This window comes from Salmo salar, chromosome 07 (assembly GCF_965601325.2).
Source record: "Salmo salar chromosome 07, fSalSal1, whole genome shotgun sequence".
Lineage (NCBI taxonomy): Eukaryota > Metazoa > Chordata > Actinopteri > Salmoniformes > Salmonidae > Salmo > Salmo salar.
The window spans coordinates 34,486,709-34,502,500 of record NC_138297.1 but is presented as its reverse complement, the minus strand read 5'-3'; the positions used below and the strand labels follow the sequence as shown (position 1 = coordinate 34,502,500).

Here is a 15,792-nt window from a genome sequence, read left to right as displayed (position 1 = left end):
GTTGGCCCTGGGTTCCTCCTAATGCAAGACAATGCTAGACCTCATGTGGCTGGAGTGTGTCAGCAGTTCCTGCAAGAGGAAGGCATTGATGCTATGGACTGGCCTGCCCGTTCCCCAGACCTGAATCCAATTGAGCACATCTGGGACATCATGTCTCGCTCCATCCACCAATGCCACGTTGCACCACAGACTGTCCAGGATTTGGCGGATGCTTTAGTCCAGGTCTGGGAGGAGATCCCTCAGGAGACCATCCGCCACCTCATCAGGAGCATGCCTAGGCGTTGTAGGGAGGTCATACAGGCACGTGGAGGCCACACACATTACTGAGCCTCATTTTGACTTGTTTTAAGGACATTACATCAAAGTTGGATCAGCCTGTAGTGTGGTTTTCCACTTTAATTTTGAGTGTGACTCCAAATCCAGACCTCCATGGGTTGATAAATTGGATTTCCATTGATTATTTTTGTGTGATTTTGTTGTCAGCACATTCAACTATGTAAAGAAAAAAGTATTTAATAAGATTATTTCTTTCATTCAGATCTAGGATGTTGTTTAAGTGTTCCCTTTATTTTTTTGAGCAGTATATATATGTGTGTATGTATGTACGTATGTACGTATGTATGTGTGTATATATAAATATATGTGTGTATATGTGTATATATATATATATATATATGTGTGTGTGTGTGTGTGTGTGTGTGTGTGTGTGTGTGTGTGTGTGTGGTGTGTATGTGTGTGTATGTATAGATATATATGTATGTATATACGTATATATATGTGTGTGTGTGTGTGTGTATATATATATATATATATATATGTATGTATGTGTATGTTGCAATGTGAACCTTCGCCCTAGTATGAGGTCCTGAGCACTCTGGAGCAGGTTTTCATCAAGGATCTCTGTACCCACTCCGTTCATCTTTCCCTCGATCCTGACTAGTCTCCCAGTCCCTGCCGCTGAAAAACATCCCCACAGCATGATGCTGCAACCACCGTGCCTGGTTTCCTCCAGACGTGACGCTTGGCATTCAGGCCAAATTGTTCAATCTTGGTTTCATCAGACCAGAGAATCTTGTTTCTCATGGTCAGAGTCCTTCAGGTGCCTTTTGGCAAACTCCAAGCGGGCTGTTATATGCCTTTTACTAAGGAGTGGCTTCCGTCTGGGCATTCTACCATAAAGGTCTGATTGGTGTAGTGCTACATCGGTAGTTGTCCTTCTGGAAGATTCTCCCATCTCCACAGAGGAACTCTGGAGCTCTGTAATAGTGGCCATTGGGTGCTTGGTCACTTCTCTGACCAAGGCTCTTCTGCCCTGATTGCTCGATTTGGCCGAGCGACCAGTTCTAGGAAGAGTCTTGGTGGTTCCAAACATTTAAGAATGATGGCGGCCACTGTGTTTTTGGGGACCTTCAATGCTGCAGAAATGTTTTGGTACCCTTCCCCAGATCTGTGCCTCGAAACAATCCTGTCTGGGAGCTCTACGGACAATTCCTTCGACCTCATGACAAGCACTGTCAACTGTGAGACCTTATAGACACAGGTGTGTGCCTTTCCAAATCAATTTCGAGTCTTATAACAAAGGGGCTGAATACTTATGTAAATAAGGTATTTCTGTTTTTCATAAATTAGAAAACATTTCAAAAAACCTGTTTTCACTTTGTCATTATGGGTATTCTGTGTAGATTGATATTTTTTTAAATATTTAATCAATTTTAAAATATGGCTGTCATGTAACAAAATGTGGAAAAAGTCAAGGGGTCTGAATACCTTCCGAATGCACTGTATATAAGGTCCCAAAGTTGACAGTGCATGTCAGAGCAAAAACCAAGCCACGAGGTCGAAGGAAATGTCCGTAGAGCTCCAAGACGGGATTGTGTCGTGGTACAGATCTGGGGAAGGGTACCTAAAAAGTACTGAGTAAAGGGTCTGAATACTTATGTAAATGTGATATGTCAATTTTTATTTTTATAATTGTGCAAACATTTATAAAACCTGTTTTTGCTTTGTCATTATGGGGTATTGTGTGTAGATTAAGGGGAAAAAACTATTTAATCAATTTTAGAATGAGGCTGTAACGTAACAAAATGTGGAAAAAGTTAAGGGGTCTGAATAATTTCCAAATGCACTGGTTTAGATGGTACAATGAATCTACACTATACTTAGTTTGCATAATTTCAGTTGTGACAAAACAATTACAATTTTAGCAACTAGAAAATTGTTCCGCGATATCTGCATAGTGCATCTTTAAAGGGAAATTTCAACATTTTTTTAACTTCATATTCATCATCTCCAGCACCACACCAACATATGTGAAAATGGTGCGTTTCTATTTTTTTATTTTCTAGCGTTCATTACACGCACAGTCAGGGTATATGCAACAGTTTGGGCCGCCTGGCTCGTTGCGAACTAATTTGCCAGAATTATACGTAATTATGACATAACATTGAAGGTTGGGCAATGTAACAGGAATATTTAGACTTAGGGATGCCACCCGTTAGATAAAATACGGAACGGTTCCATATTTCACTGACAGGAAAAACGTTTTGTTTTCGAGATGATAGTTTCCGGATTCGACCATATTAATGACCTAAGGCTTGTATTTCTGTGTGTTATGTTATTAAGTCTATGATTTGATAGAGCAGTCTGACTGAGCGTTGGTAGGCAGCAGCAGGCTCGTAAGCATTCATTTAAAACAGCACTTTCGTGCGTTTTGCCAGCAGCCCTTCGCAATGCATTGCGCAGTTTATGACTTCAAGCCTATCAACTCCCAAGATGAGGCTGGTGTAACCGATGTGAAATGGCTAGCTAGTTAGCCGGGTGCGCGCTAATAGCGTTTCAAACGTCACTCGCTCTGAGACTTGGAGTAGTTGTTCCCCTTGCTCTGCATGGGTAACGCTGCTTCGAGGGTGGCTGTTGTCGATGTGTTCCTGGTTCAAGCCAGGTAGGAGCGAGGAGAGGGATGGAAGCTATACTGTTATACTGGCAATACTAAAGTGCCTATAAGAACATCCAATAGTCAAAGGTATATGAAATACAAATCGTATAGAGAGAAATAGTCCTATAATAACTACAACCTAAAACTTCTCACCTGGGAGTATTGAAGACTCTCACTGGACCCTTTGATCACTCGGCTAAGCATGCCTCTCCTCAATGTCAATATGCAATGTCCATTGCTGTTCTGGTTAGTGTTTATTGGCTTATTTCACTGTAGAGCCTCTAGCCCTGCTCATTATACCTTATCCAACCTCTCAGTTCCTCCACCCACACATGCTATGACATCTTCTGGTTTCAATGATGTTTCTAGAGACAATATCTCTCTCATCATCACTAAATGCCTAGGTTTACCTCCTCTGTATTCACATCCCACCATACCTTTGTCTGTACATTATACCTTGAAGCTATTTTATCGCCCCCAGAAACCTGCTCCTTTTTCTCTCTATTCTGGACGTCACAGACGACCAATTCTTATAGCTTTTAGCCGTACCCTCATACTCATTCTTCTCTGCTCCTCTGGGGATGTAGAGGTGAATCCAGGCCCTGCAGTGCCTGGCTCCACTCCTACTCCCCAGGCGCTCTCTTTTGATGACTTCTGTAACCGTAATAGCCTTGGTTTCATGCATGTTAACATTAGAAGCCTCCTCCTTAAGTTTGTTTTATTCACTGCTTTAGCACACTCTGCCAACCCGGATGTCCTAGCTGTGTCTGAATCTTGGCTTAGGAAGTCCACCAAAAACTCTGAAATCTTCATCCCTAACTACAACGTTTTCAGACAAGATAGAACGATCTACTGTTGCAATCTACTGCAGAGAGAGCCTGCAGAGCTCTGTCCTGCTATCCAGGTCTGTACCCAAACAATTTGAACTTCTACTTTTAAAAATCCACCTCTCCAAAAACAAGTCTCTCACCGTCGCCGCCTGCTATAGACCCCCCTCGGCCCCTAGCTGTGCTCTGGACACCATATGTGAACTGATTGCCCCCATCTATCTTCAGAGCTCGTGCTACTAGGTGACCTAAACTGGGACATGCTTAACACCCCAGCCATCCTACAATCCAAGCTTGATGCCCTCAATCTCACACAAATTATTAATGAACCCACCAGGTACAACCCCAAAGCCGCAAACACTGGCACCCTCATAGATATCATCCTAACCAACATGCCCTCTAAATACAACTCTGCTGTTTTCAACCAAGATCTCAGCGATCACTGCCTCATTGCCTGCACCCGTAATGGTTCAGCGGTCAAACGACCTCCACTCATCACTGTCAAACGCTCCCTGAAACATTTCAACAAGCAAGCCTTTCTAATCGACCTGGCCCTGGTATCCTGGAAGGATATTGACCTCATCCCTTCAGTAGAGGGTGCCTGGTTATTTTTTTTAAATGCCTTCCTCACCATCTTAAATAAGCATGCCCCTTTCAAGAAATTTAGAACCAGGAACAGATATAGCCCTTGGTTCTCCCCAGACCTGACTGCCCTTAACCAACACAAAAATATCCTGTGGCGTTCTGCGTTAGCATCGAACTGCCCCCGCGATATGCAACTTTTCAGAGAAGTTAGAAACCAATACACACAGGCAGTTAGAAACGCCAAGGCTAGCTTTTTCAAACCGAAATTTGCTTCCTGCAACTCAAACTCTAAAAAGTTCTGGGACACTGTAAAGTCCATGGAGAATAAGAACACCTCCTCCCAACTGCCCACTGCACTGAGGATAGGAAACTCTGTCACCACTGATAAGCCCACTATAATTGAGAATTTCAATAAGCATTTATCTACGGCTGGCCATGCTTTCCACCTAACTACCCCTACTGCATTCAACAGCACTGCACCCCCCACAGCTACTCGCCCAAGCCTCCCCCAATCCATTCAGCTGATGTTCTGAAAGAGCTGCAAAATCTGGACCCCTACAAATCAGCTGGGCTTGACAATCTAGACCCTTTCTTTCTAAAATTATCTGCCGAAATTATTGCAACCCCTATTACTAGCCTGTTCAACCTCTCTTTCGTGTCATCTGAGATTCCCATAGATTGGAAAGCAGCTGCTGTCATCCCCCTCTTCAAAGGAGGTGACACTCTTGACCCAAATTGCTACAGACCTATATCCATCCTACCCTGCCTTTCTAAGGTCTTCGAAAGCCAAGTCAACAAACAGATTACCGACCATTTCGAATCCCACCGCACCCTCTCCGCTATGCAATCTGGTTTCAGAGCTGGTCATGGGTGCACCTCAGCCACGCTCAAGGTCCTAAACGACATCGTAACCGCCATCGATAAGAAACAATACTGTGCTGCCGTATTCATTGACCTGGCCAAAGCTTTTGACTCTGTTAATCACCACATCCTCATCGGCAGACTCAGTAACCTTGGTTTCTCAAACGATTGCGTCGCCTGGTTCACCAACTACTTCTCTGATAGAGTTCAATGTGTCAAATCGGAGGGCCTGCTGTCCGGACCTCTGGCAGTCTCTATGGGGGTACCACAGGGTTCAATTCTTGGGTCAACTCTTTTCTCTGTATACATCAATGATGTCGCTCTTGCTGCTGGTGAATCTCTGATCCACCTCTACGCAGACGACACCATTCTGTATACTTCTGGCCCTTCTTTGGACACTGTGTTAACAACCCTCCAGACGAGCTTCAATGCCATACAACTCTCCTTCCGTGGTCTCCAACTGCTCCTAAATACAAGTAAATCTAAATGCATGCTCTTCAACCGATCGCTGCCTGCACCTGCCCGCCTGTCCAGCATCACTTCTCTGGACGGTTCTGACTTAGAATTTGTGGACAACTACAAATACCTAGGTGTCTGGTTAGACTGTAAACCAGACTCACATCAATCATCTCCAATCCAAAGTTAAATCTAGAATTGGCTTCCTATTTCGCAACAAAGCATCCTTCACTCATGCTGCCAAACATACCCTTGTAAAACTGACCATCCTACCAATCCTCGACTTCGGCGACGTCATTTACAAAATAGCCTCCAATACCCTACTCAACAAACTGGATGCAGTCTATCATAGTGCCATCCGTTTTGTCACCAAAGCCCCATATACTACCCACCACTGCGACCTGTACGCTCTCGTTGGCTGGCCTTCGCTTCATAATCGTCGCCAAACACATTGGCTCCAGGTCATCTACAAGACCCTGCTAGGTAAAGTCCCCCCTTATCTCCGCTCACTGGTCACTATAGCAGCACCCACCTGTAGCACGCGCTCCAGCAGGTATATCTCTCTGGTCACCCCTAAAGCCAACTCCTCCTTTGGTCGTCTCTCCTTCCAGTTCTCTGCTGCCAATGACTGGAACGAACTACAAAAATCTCTGAAACTGGAAAGACTTATCTCCCTCACTAGCTTTAAGCACCAGCTATTGGAGCAGCTCCCAGATCACTGCACCTGTACATAGCCCATCTATAATTTAGCCCAAACTACTACCTCTTCCCCTACTGTATTTATTTATTTATTTAATTTATTATTTTGGTCCTTTGCACCATATTATTTATATTTTAACTTTGAACTTTCTTCAAATTATAAATCTACCATTCCAGTGTTTTACTTGCTATACTTTATTTACTTTGCCACCATGGCCGTTTTTGCCTTTACCTCCCTTATCTCACATCATTTGCTCACATTGTATATAGTCTTATTTTTGTCTACTGTGTCATTGATTGTATGTTGTTTTACTCCATGTGTAACTCTGTGTTTGTATGTTGTCAAACTGCTTTGCTTTATCTTGGCCAGGTCACAATTGTAAATGAGAACTTGTTCTCAACTTGCCTACCTGGTTAAATAAAGGTGAAATAAAATAAAAAGGAACCACCAGCTTTCATATGTTCTCATGTTCTGAGCAAGGAAATTAAACGTTAGCTTTTTTACATGGCACATATTGCACTTTTACTTTCTTCTCCAACACTTTGTTTTTGCATTATTTAAACCAAATTGAACATGTTTCATTATTTATTTGAGGCTAAATTGATTTTATTGATGTATTATATTAAGTTAAAATAAGTGTTCATTCAGTATTGTTGTAATTGTCATTATTACAAATAAATAAATAATCGGCTGATGCATCGGCTTTCTTGGTCCTCCAATAATCGGTATCGGCGTTGAAAAATCATAATCGGTCGACCTCTAGCAATAAGTGTTTCCAATGACGACATCAGTGTGCATCATGTGATTTTGGTTGATGTCGTAGTTCCAGCTGTTTATTCTATCAAAGCATGTGCTAGCACCAGCAGAGCGAGCCTCCCTCTTTTGTGCAAGGGAAGTGAGTTTGGAGAAACTGAAAGTATGCATCTTAGAAATAGTTTTCACATACAAACTTCATATGTCCAAACTCAGAATCAAAAAGGCTTCCCAAAAATAACATGGTCGCTATGATAGAACATTTATCAAAGTCTCATCAAGTAGCCTTATTTCAGATCTGTCCATGTAAACAGGATTGAGGGAATTCGTTCTTCTTGCAAAACATGTAAACATTTTAATCAAACGATTATATTAATCTGAGTACATGTTAACATACCCATTGACTGTCAGGCGCAGTTTGCATCAGATTGCTATGTCATGATGTGGTTGGCTGATATTTTAAACACAGATCCAGATCTGGCATGCGTCTCCAATGTAGTCAGCCTGGAACGTGACCTATGACCGCAGGGCTCCAGACTAACATTTTTCCCTGGTGGCACTGGTGCCACGAACTTTTGCAGTTGGGGGCTCCAGCCTATGATTTGGCCACACCAAAAACAATTGCGGCATCACGCAAAAGAAAAAATAAGTAATCAACTTAGTAATTCACAGTGCTTTATTAAAGGGTGTAATAGAGTATTGAGCTGGGATTCAATAAATCAGTTTTAATTTAACATGTCCACGCGGTAATGCATTATTCAAGATATTTTGATGTGCAACATAATCCAGTGATTGTCATGAGTTTTGGGGCATTTTACTGTTAAAACCTGGCTTTTTTTCCCCGTTCAATAGATGAATTGACCTTAATCTTTATGTGCAATAATATCAAAGGCAAATCTATTTGGGGCTAATTCACCTCCTGTGTAAGTGGAAAATCAAAACACCCACTGCTTGTAGCCATGTATTAATCGAACAGGAAATTCACTGTCCTAAAAAAACTTAGCAGTTGTAGCCTACTACCCAATGAGTCCTATGCATACGCAATGGCCAATGCGCACTCCGTATCTCAAAGCTATATCTAAATTGTAAAATAGTTGCCAAATAGCTAAATATTGAGAGTTGAGAAATCAAAATTATACCGACCAGTGACAACAGTTGCTTCCAAATCTGTACAGCGCAGGTCAGACTTTCATTACAGGAATCATAAGGTTAGTTTTAGCCTCCTAAAAAAGTTAACATTTTATTTGTCGTATTGGTTTGAGCTGCACTTTCTACATAGCCACCTGATCATGTAGTATGTGGCTCGCACCGATACGATCAATTACAATTTTACTCACACTGCCAAGTCAAAGGGTCGCAAAATGCGACTAAATGGTCACAGTCTGGAGCCTTGGACTGCCAGGAGTTTTTCCTGACCATGTGACCGACTGACTAACTCATACACACTTCTCTCTCTCACAGCTGGATGACCCTCTGGCTGCTTTCCCCATCTTTAAAAAGTATGACAGAAACGGGTAAGAGATTCTCCTCCTGTGCCTCTCCAGTGTGTGTGTGTGTGGCTGGCTGGTTGATAAACATCTGCTCTGTCTGGCTGACTGGTTGATTGTGTGAGATTTATAGCTAACTACTCATGCCCTGTCTCTCTCGCCTGTAGGTTGAATCTCCAGATAGAGTGTAAGAGAGTGTCCACCCTCAACCCTATCTCTGTGGAGTGGGCCTATGAACTAACCAGGACCAACATGCAAACACTGTAAGGAGGGAGGGTTGAGGGGGAGAGAAAGGGGAGGTGAGGGAGAGTGCAGGGATGGCAAATTGGAGTGTGTGTGTGTGTTAAGGATGTCAAAGGTTAAGTGCAAGTCTATAGGTTAATTTGCATAATTTAGTGGATTTCAATTGCTGTCATAAAACCGTGTCGGCAGTCGACCACAAATATTATTTTGCCGAAAATGGTAATGTACAGGAAAGTAGCTGGTAGCTCAGCAATATGGCATGGATGCAGAAAGTAAACAGAATAGTGGGTCAATTTCCGCAACAACTAACACTGCACCCAAACCGGCTGTGCACTTGCTCCATCGTGTATACATTTATTTTGTCCCCCCCACACCAAACGCGATCACGACACGCAGGTTAAAATATCAAAACAAACTCTGAACCAATTATATTAATTTGGGGAGAGGTCGAAAAGCATTAAACATTTTTGCCAATTTAGCTAGTTAGCTTACACTTGCTAGCTAATTTGTCCTATTTATCTAGCTTGCTGTTGCTAGCTAATTTGTCCTGGGATATAAACATTGTTATTTTACCTGAAATGCACAAGGTCCTCTACTCCGCCAATTAATCCACACATAAAACAGTCAACCGAATTGTTTCTAGTCATCTCTCTTCCTTCCAGGCTTTTTCTTCTCTTGACTTATTTTGCAAGCTAGCTAAATATGACAAATTAGCTAGCAAGTACTAGCTAAATTGCCATACATGTTTAATGCTTTTCGACCTGTCCCCAAATTAATGTAATTGGTTCAGAGTTTGTTTTGATATTTTAACCTGCGTGTCGTGATCGCGCTTGGTGTAAGGGGGGCAAAATAAATTTATGCACGATGGCGCACGCGCGCAGCCGGTTTGGGTTCCGTCTTAGCCGTAAGCAAAGCCAGAGGAGACTCGTTGCTAGGCAACTCAGACACAGGCTGCCGCAGGGAGCAGAGGGAGAAACGGAGAGGAACAGCAGCTAATAGCTAAGCTAGCAACTAAAAACGTTTCTCAGAATTTCATATAAACTTTTTTTCGTTGTCCAGAAACTAAATGCACAATCCTAGTCATATTAACAGGCCTTCCAAGTTGTTGCATATTTCGATTTTCCCTATAAGTTTCAAACGGAAATGTTAATATGTTGTGACATGAAACCGCTTGCATGATCAGGTGCGTCTTTTATACCAGTATTTTCTCGCAAATTGCATTTTAGAAAATGTTTGAAAATTATGTATTACATTATCTGCTTCATTAAAGTAGTAAATAATATGAGACTTGGTATTGTCACATGTTTTTAAAGCTCTTATTGGGAAATGCCGGTTCCTTGTACCCCGTGCATAGTATTTTCTGTTGGTCAGGTTATTTTACTGTTAATGGTTAATACCGGTTAATGGGGGTTGGTTAGGTGGCAGCAAAATTGACAGAAATTTGCTGCCCTAGTGTGAGTGTGTTTAACATTTCCCACTTGTAAGGATCAATACAGTATTCTGCTTCTTCTGGGCTGCAGGTATGAGCAGAGTGAGTGGGGATGGAAGGAGAGAGAAAAGCGGGATGAGATGAATGACGAGAGGGCGTGGTATCTCCTGGCCCGAGACACAGACTCCTCCCCCGTTGCCTTCTCTCATTTCCGATTCGACGTCGAGTGCGGGGAGGAGGTGCTATACTGGTAAGGGTTATCATGGAGGGGATTCGATTAATGCCCCCGGTAAGCATTGATTGCATTAGTTTTGGAACCGTGAGCCAGGTGACCCGTTTTATCCAATGGGAAGTTGCTCCAAACAAAAGTGATGTAGGTTAAGGAGGTGGAGTAATGAGTGGGGTTCTGTGTTTTCACATGCAAACGTGATTGCTTTTGATAAAAACGCTTTATCGGCCTTCCCAATTAAAAATTTGTTCGAAAATTCTAACATATATTTAATAGAAAAGAGATGTATGTTTCTGAACGATGCGTCATGCTGCTGTAACCGATGTGAAATGGCTAGTTAGTTAGCGGTAGTGCGCGCTAATAGCATTTCAATCAGTGACTTCACTCGCTCTGAGACTTGAAGTAGGGTTTCCCCTTGCGTTGCAAGGGCCGCGGCTTTTGTGGCGCGATGGGTAACGATGCTTCGTGGGTGTCAGTTGTTGATGTGTGCAAGGGTCCCTGGTTCGAGCCCAGGTTGGGGCGAAGAGAGGGACGGAACCTACACTATTACATTGATGCTGTTGACACGGATCATTGGTTGCTGCGGAAAAGGAGGTAGTCAAAGGGGGGGTGAGTGTAACCAATGTGAAATGGCTAGTTAGTTAGTGGTGGTGCGCGCTAATAGCATTTCAATCAGTGACGTCACTCGCTCTGAGACTTGAAGTAGGGTTTCCCCTTGCGTTGCAAGGGCCGCGGCTTTTGTGGCGCGATGGGTAACGATGCTTCGTGGGTGTCAGTTGTTGATGTGTGCAAGGGTCCCTGGTTCGAGCCCGGGTTGGGGCGAAGAGAGGGACGGAACCTACACAGTTACACTGCCTTGCTAACATGACCGAGCGCAAATTATTGTTCGATTTGAGAAGGGAGTGCTCCCTTACTGCTTTTGCCTGTTCACGTCACGGGCCATACCACGGTGCACTGCGGTTCAGCTAAACCGAACTCCCTCAATGTCACCTTTTATGGAAAATGGAACTGATAGAGTGAATCTTGATTCATCGTGTCGTCCCTCCTCGTCTACTTCTCCAAATCCATATGTAAAGATCCTAGGGTAGGGACATCAGATTTTCTGCTCCAATGTGCTTTGAGAAGGAGACGAGTAGGAAGGAGACTGAGGAATCAAGGAAATACAGTTGAGTGGCCCTACTATTGAAAGGGATTGTTGTTGAATGGTATTGTCATTTAGTGTTCTTCTGGATGTTGATGTATTATTGTTGCGTGTTATTTTTTGTAGTTATGAGGTCCAGTTGGAGAGCAGAGTAAGGAGGAAAGGACTGGGCAAGTTCCTCATCCAGATACTACAGCTCATTGCCAACAGGTACATATTATATATTAGTATACACTGAGTGTACAAAACATTAACACTTTCTTAATATTGAGTTTTACCCCCCCCCCCTTTTGCCCTCAGAACAGCCTCAATTAGTTGGAGCATGGACTCTACAAGGTGTCAAGCATTCCACAGTGATGCTGGCCAATGTTGACTCCAATGTCTCCCACAGTTGTCAATTTGGCTGAATATCATTTGGATGGTGTACCATTCTTGATACACATGACAAACTGTAGAGCATGAAAAACCCAGCAGCGTTGCAGTTCTTGACAAAAACTGGTGGGCCTGGCACCTACTACCATACCCCGTTCAAAGGCACTTCATTCTTTTGGCTTTTCCATTCACCCTCTGAATGGCACACATACACAATCCATGTCTCAATAGTCTCAAGGCTTAAAAATATATTTTTTAATCTGTGTCCTCCCCTTCATCTACACTGATTGAAGTGGATTTAACAACTGACATTAATAAGGGATCATGGCTTTCACCAAGTCAGTCTGTCATGGAAAGAGCAGGTGTGCTTAATGTTTTTTACACTGTATAATATAGTGTTATAGTAATAGATATACATATAGTAGTGTAGTATAATATAGTGTGTATAATGAAGAAAAATATAAACGCAACTTGCAACAATTTCAAAGATTTGACTGAGTTACAGTTCATATAAGGAAATCAGTCAATTGAAATATAGTCAATAGGCCCTAATCTATGGATTTCACATGACTTGGACTACAGATATGCATCTGGTTACAGATACCTTAAAAAGAAAGTGGGGCCGTGGATCAGAAAACCAGTCAGTATCTGGTGTGACCACCATTTGGCTCATGTAGTGCGACATCTCCTTTGCATAGTTAATCAGGCTGTTGATTGTGCCCTGTGGAATATTGTCCCACTCCTTGCTATGGCTGTGCGATGTTGCTGGATATTGGCAGGATCTGGAACACGCTGTTGTACACGTCGATCCAGAGCATGTTGGTGAGTATGCAGGCCATGGAAGAACTGGGACATTTTCAGCTTCCAGGAATTGTGTACAGATACTTGCGACATGGGGCCATGCATTATCATGCTGAAACATAAGGTGATGGCGGCGGATGAATGGCACAACATGGACCTCAGGATCTCGTCACAGTATCTCTGTGCATTCACATTTCCATTGATAAAATGCAATTGTGTTCGTTGTCCGTAGCTTATGCCTGCCCATACCATAACCCCACTGCCACCGTGGGGCACTCTTTTCACAACATTGACATCAGCAAATAGGTCGCTCAAACGACGCCATGCACGTGGTCTGCGGTTCTCAGGCTGGTTGGACCTACTGCCACATTTTTTAAAAAGACAATGACAAATGAACATTCTATTCTCTGGCAGCAGCTCTGGTGGACATTCCTGCAGTCAGCATGCTAATTGTACGCTCCCTCAAAACTTGAGACATCTGTGGCATTGTGCACATTTTAGAGTGGCATTTCATTGTCCCCAGCACAAGGTGCACTGGTGTAATGATCATGCTGTTTAACCTGTTAGGGCTAGGGGGCAGTATTGACACGGCTGGATAAAAAACATACCCGATTTAATCTGGTTACCACTCCTACCCAGTAACTAGAATATGCATATACTTATTACATATGGATAGAAAACACCCTAAATTTTCTAAAACTGTTTGAATGGTGTCTGTGAGTATAACAGAACTCAAATGGCAGGTCAAAACCTGAGAGATTCCTTTACAGGAAGTGGCCTGTCTGACCATTTCTTGAACTTCTTTTCCATCTCTATCATTTACTAAGGATCTCTGCTCTAACGTGACACTTCCCACGTCGTCCATAGGCGCTCAGAGCCCGGGAAAAAACAGAATGTCGTCATTCCAGCCCCAGGCTGAAACACATTATCGCCTTTCTCAAGTGGCCGATCAAGGGACACTGGGCTTATGCGCGTGACCCCGACCGCCCCCGCCTTTGGGATTTTTTCCTCTGTTTGCCGAAAAGGAGATTCCCTGTCGGAATATTATCGCTTTTCTACGAGAAAAATGTCGTAAAAATTGATTTTAAACAGCGGTTGACATGCTTCGAAGTACGGTAATGGAATATTTAGAATTTTATTGTCACGAATTGCGCCATGCGCGCGACACTTCTTTACTATTTCGGATAGTGTCTGGAACGCACGAACAAAACGCCGCTATTCGGATATAACGATGGATTATTTTGGACCAAACCAACATTTGTTATTGAAGTAGCAGTCCTGGGTGTGCATTCTGACGAAGACAACAAAAGGTAATCAAACTTTTATAATAGTAAATATGATTATGGTGAGTGCTAAACTTGCCGGGTGTCTAAATAGCGAGCCCGTGATGCCTGGGCTATGTACTTAGAATATTGCAAAATGTGCTTTCACCAAAAAGCTATTTTAAAATCGGACATATCGAGTGCATAGAGGAGGTCTGTATCTATAATTCTTAAAATAATTGTTATGCTTTTTGTGAACGTTTATCGTGAGTAATTTAGTAAAATGTTAGCGAATTCCCCGGAAGTTTGCGGGGGGTATGCTAGTTCTGAACGTCACATGCTAATGTAAAAAGCTGTTTTTTGATATAAATATGAACTTGATTGAACAAAACATGCATGTATTGTATAACATAATGTCCTAGGGTTGTCATCTGATGAAGATTATCAAAGGTGAGTGCTGCATTTAGCTGTCTTCTGGGTTTTGGTGACATTATATGCTGGCTTGAAAAATGGGTGTCTGATTATTTCTGGCTTGGTACTCTGCTGACATAATCTAATGTTTTGCTTTCGTTGTAAAGCCTTTTTGAAATCGGACAGTGTGGTTAGATTAACGAGAGTCTTGTCTTTAAATAGCTGTAAAATAGTCATATGTTTGAGAAATTGAAGTAATAGGATTTTTAAGGTTTTGAAAATCGCGCCACAGGCTGCCAGTGGCTGTTACGCAAGCGTCCCACCTAGCCCATAGAGGTTAATCAGCTTCTTGATATGCCACACCTGTCAGCTTGATGGATTATCTTGGCAGTGGAGAAATGCTCACTAACAGGGATGTAATTAAATGTGTGCACAAAACTTGAGCGAAATAAGCTTTTTGTGCGTATGGAACTCATGAAACATGGGACCAACTTACATGTTGTGTTTATATTTTTGTTCAGTGCAGTTCCTCATCTAAGTAGTACAGCTCATTGCCAACAGGTTGGAACTGAACCATAGATGGAATTTCTATGCACTGAATGTCTATGATAACCACACAATAGGAACACTAGAAGGCTCATAAGCTACTCCGGAATGCAAAAACACTGGAAAGAAAAGACCAGTAGCAACTAGTGTTGTCACAATACCAGAATTTTGACTTCAATACCGGTACCAGGTTTAGTATCACTATACTCGGTACCATCATGATACTCTACCAAAACGATACCATGGCAAAAACATATGGCATATTAGCCAAAGTCACTTGATTCAGACAGATAAACTCAGCTACTGCTCTGTTAAATTGTTGGGCATCTTTTGAGTTCAGTATCATTACAATTGCATTTTTTTATATAAAAATTGTTCAGACAGCCATGTATGTATTAATTAATCAGTCATACAATAAATGTAACTTTGGTAAAACAATCTAACTACATAATGGTAATCATCAGTACAAAAAAATAACAAATAAAAAAATGCATGAAATGTATGCATTCACTACTGTAAGTCGCTCTGGATAAGAGCGTCTGCTAAATGACTAAAATGTAAAATGTAAATCTCTATTGATAACCTGGGTAAATGTAGATTAAGCCTATCCACAATACAGGTGAATGCATATTCAATAAGAGTGTGTGCATGCATTGTTTTGGCTGATTTCATGGGGCTACAGATGACAATCTTTTTCCCTTCCATTTGACTTATTTTATTGTACTGATCAACAACATTTGCAGAGAAGTAGCTT

General features: G+C 42.3%; 1 protein-coding gene across 2 annotated transcripts in view; it reads left to right on the top strand.

Annotated features, from left to right (window-relative positions):
• The window catches only part of LOC106609028 (N-alpha-acetyltransferase 40), a 54,750-nt gene that overhangs the window by 34,894 nt on the left and 4,064 nt on the right, over positions 1-15,792 (top strand). For both annotated transcript variants that reach the window (XM_045721873.2, XM_014207362.3), the window contains exons 3-6: positions 8,579-8,631; positions 8,772-8,867; positions 10,368-10,526; positions 11,773-11,856. In XM_045721873.2, coding sequence (XP_045577829.1) covers positions 8,579-8,631; positions 8,772-8,867; positions 10,368-10,526; positions 11,773-11,856 — 392 coding nt within the window. The remainder of the gene's footprint in view (positions 1-8,578; positions 8,632-8,771; positions 8,868-10,367; positions 10,527-11,772; positions 11,857-15,792) is intronic.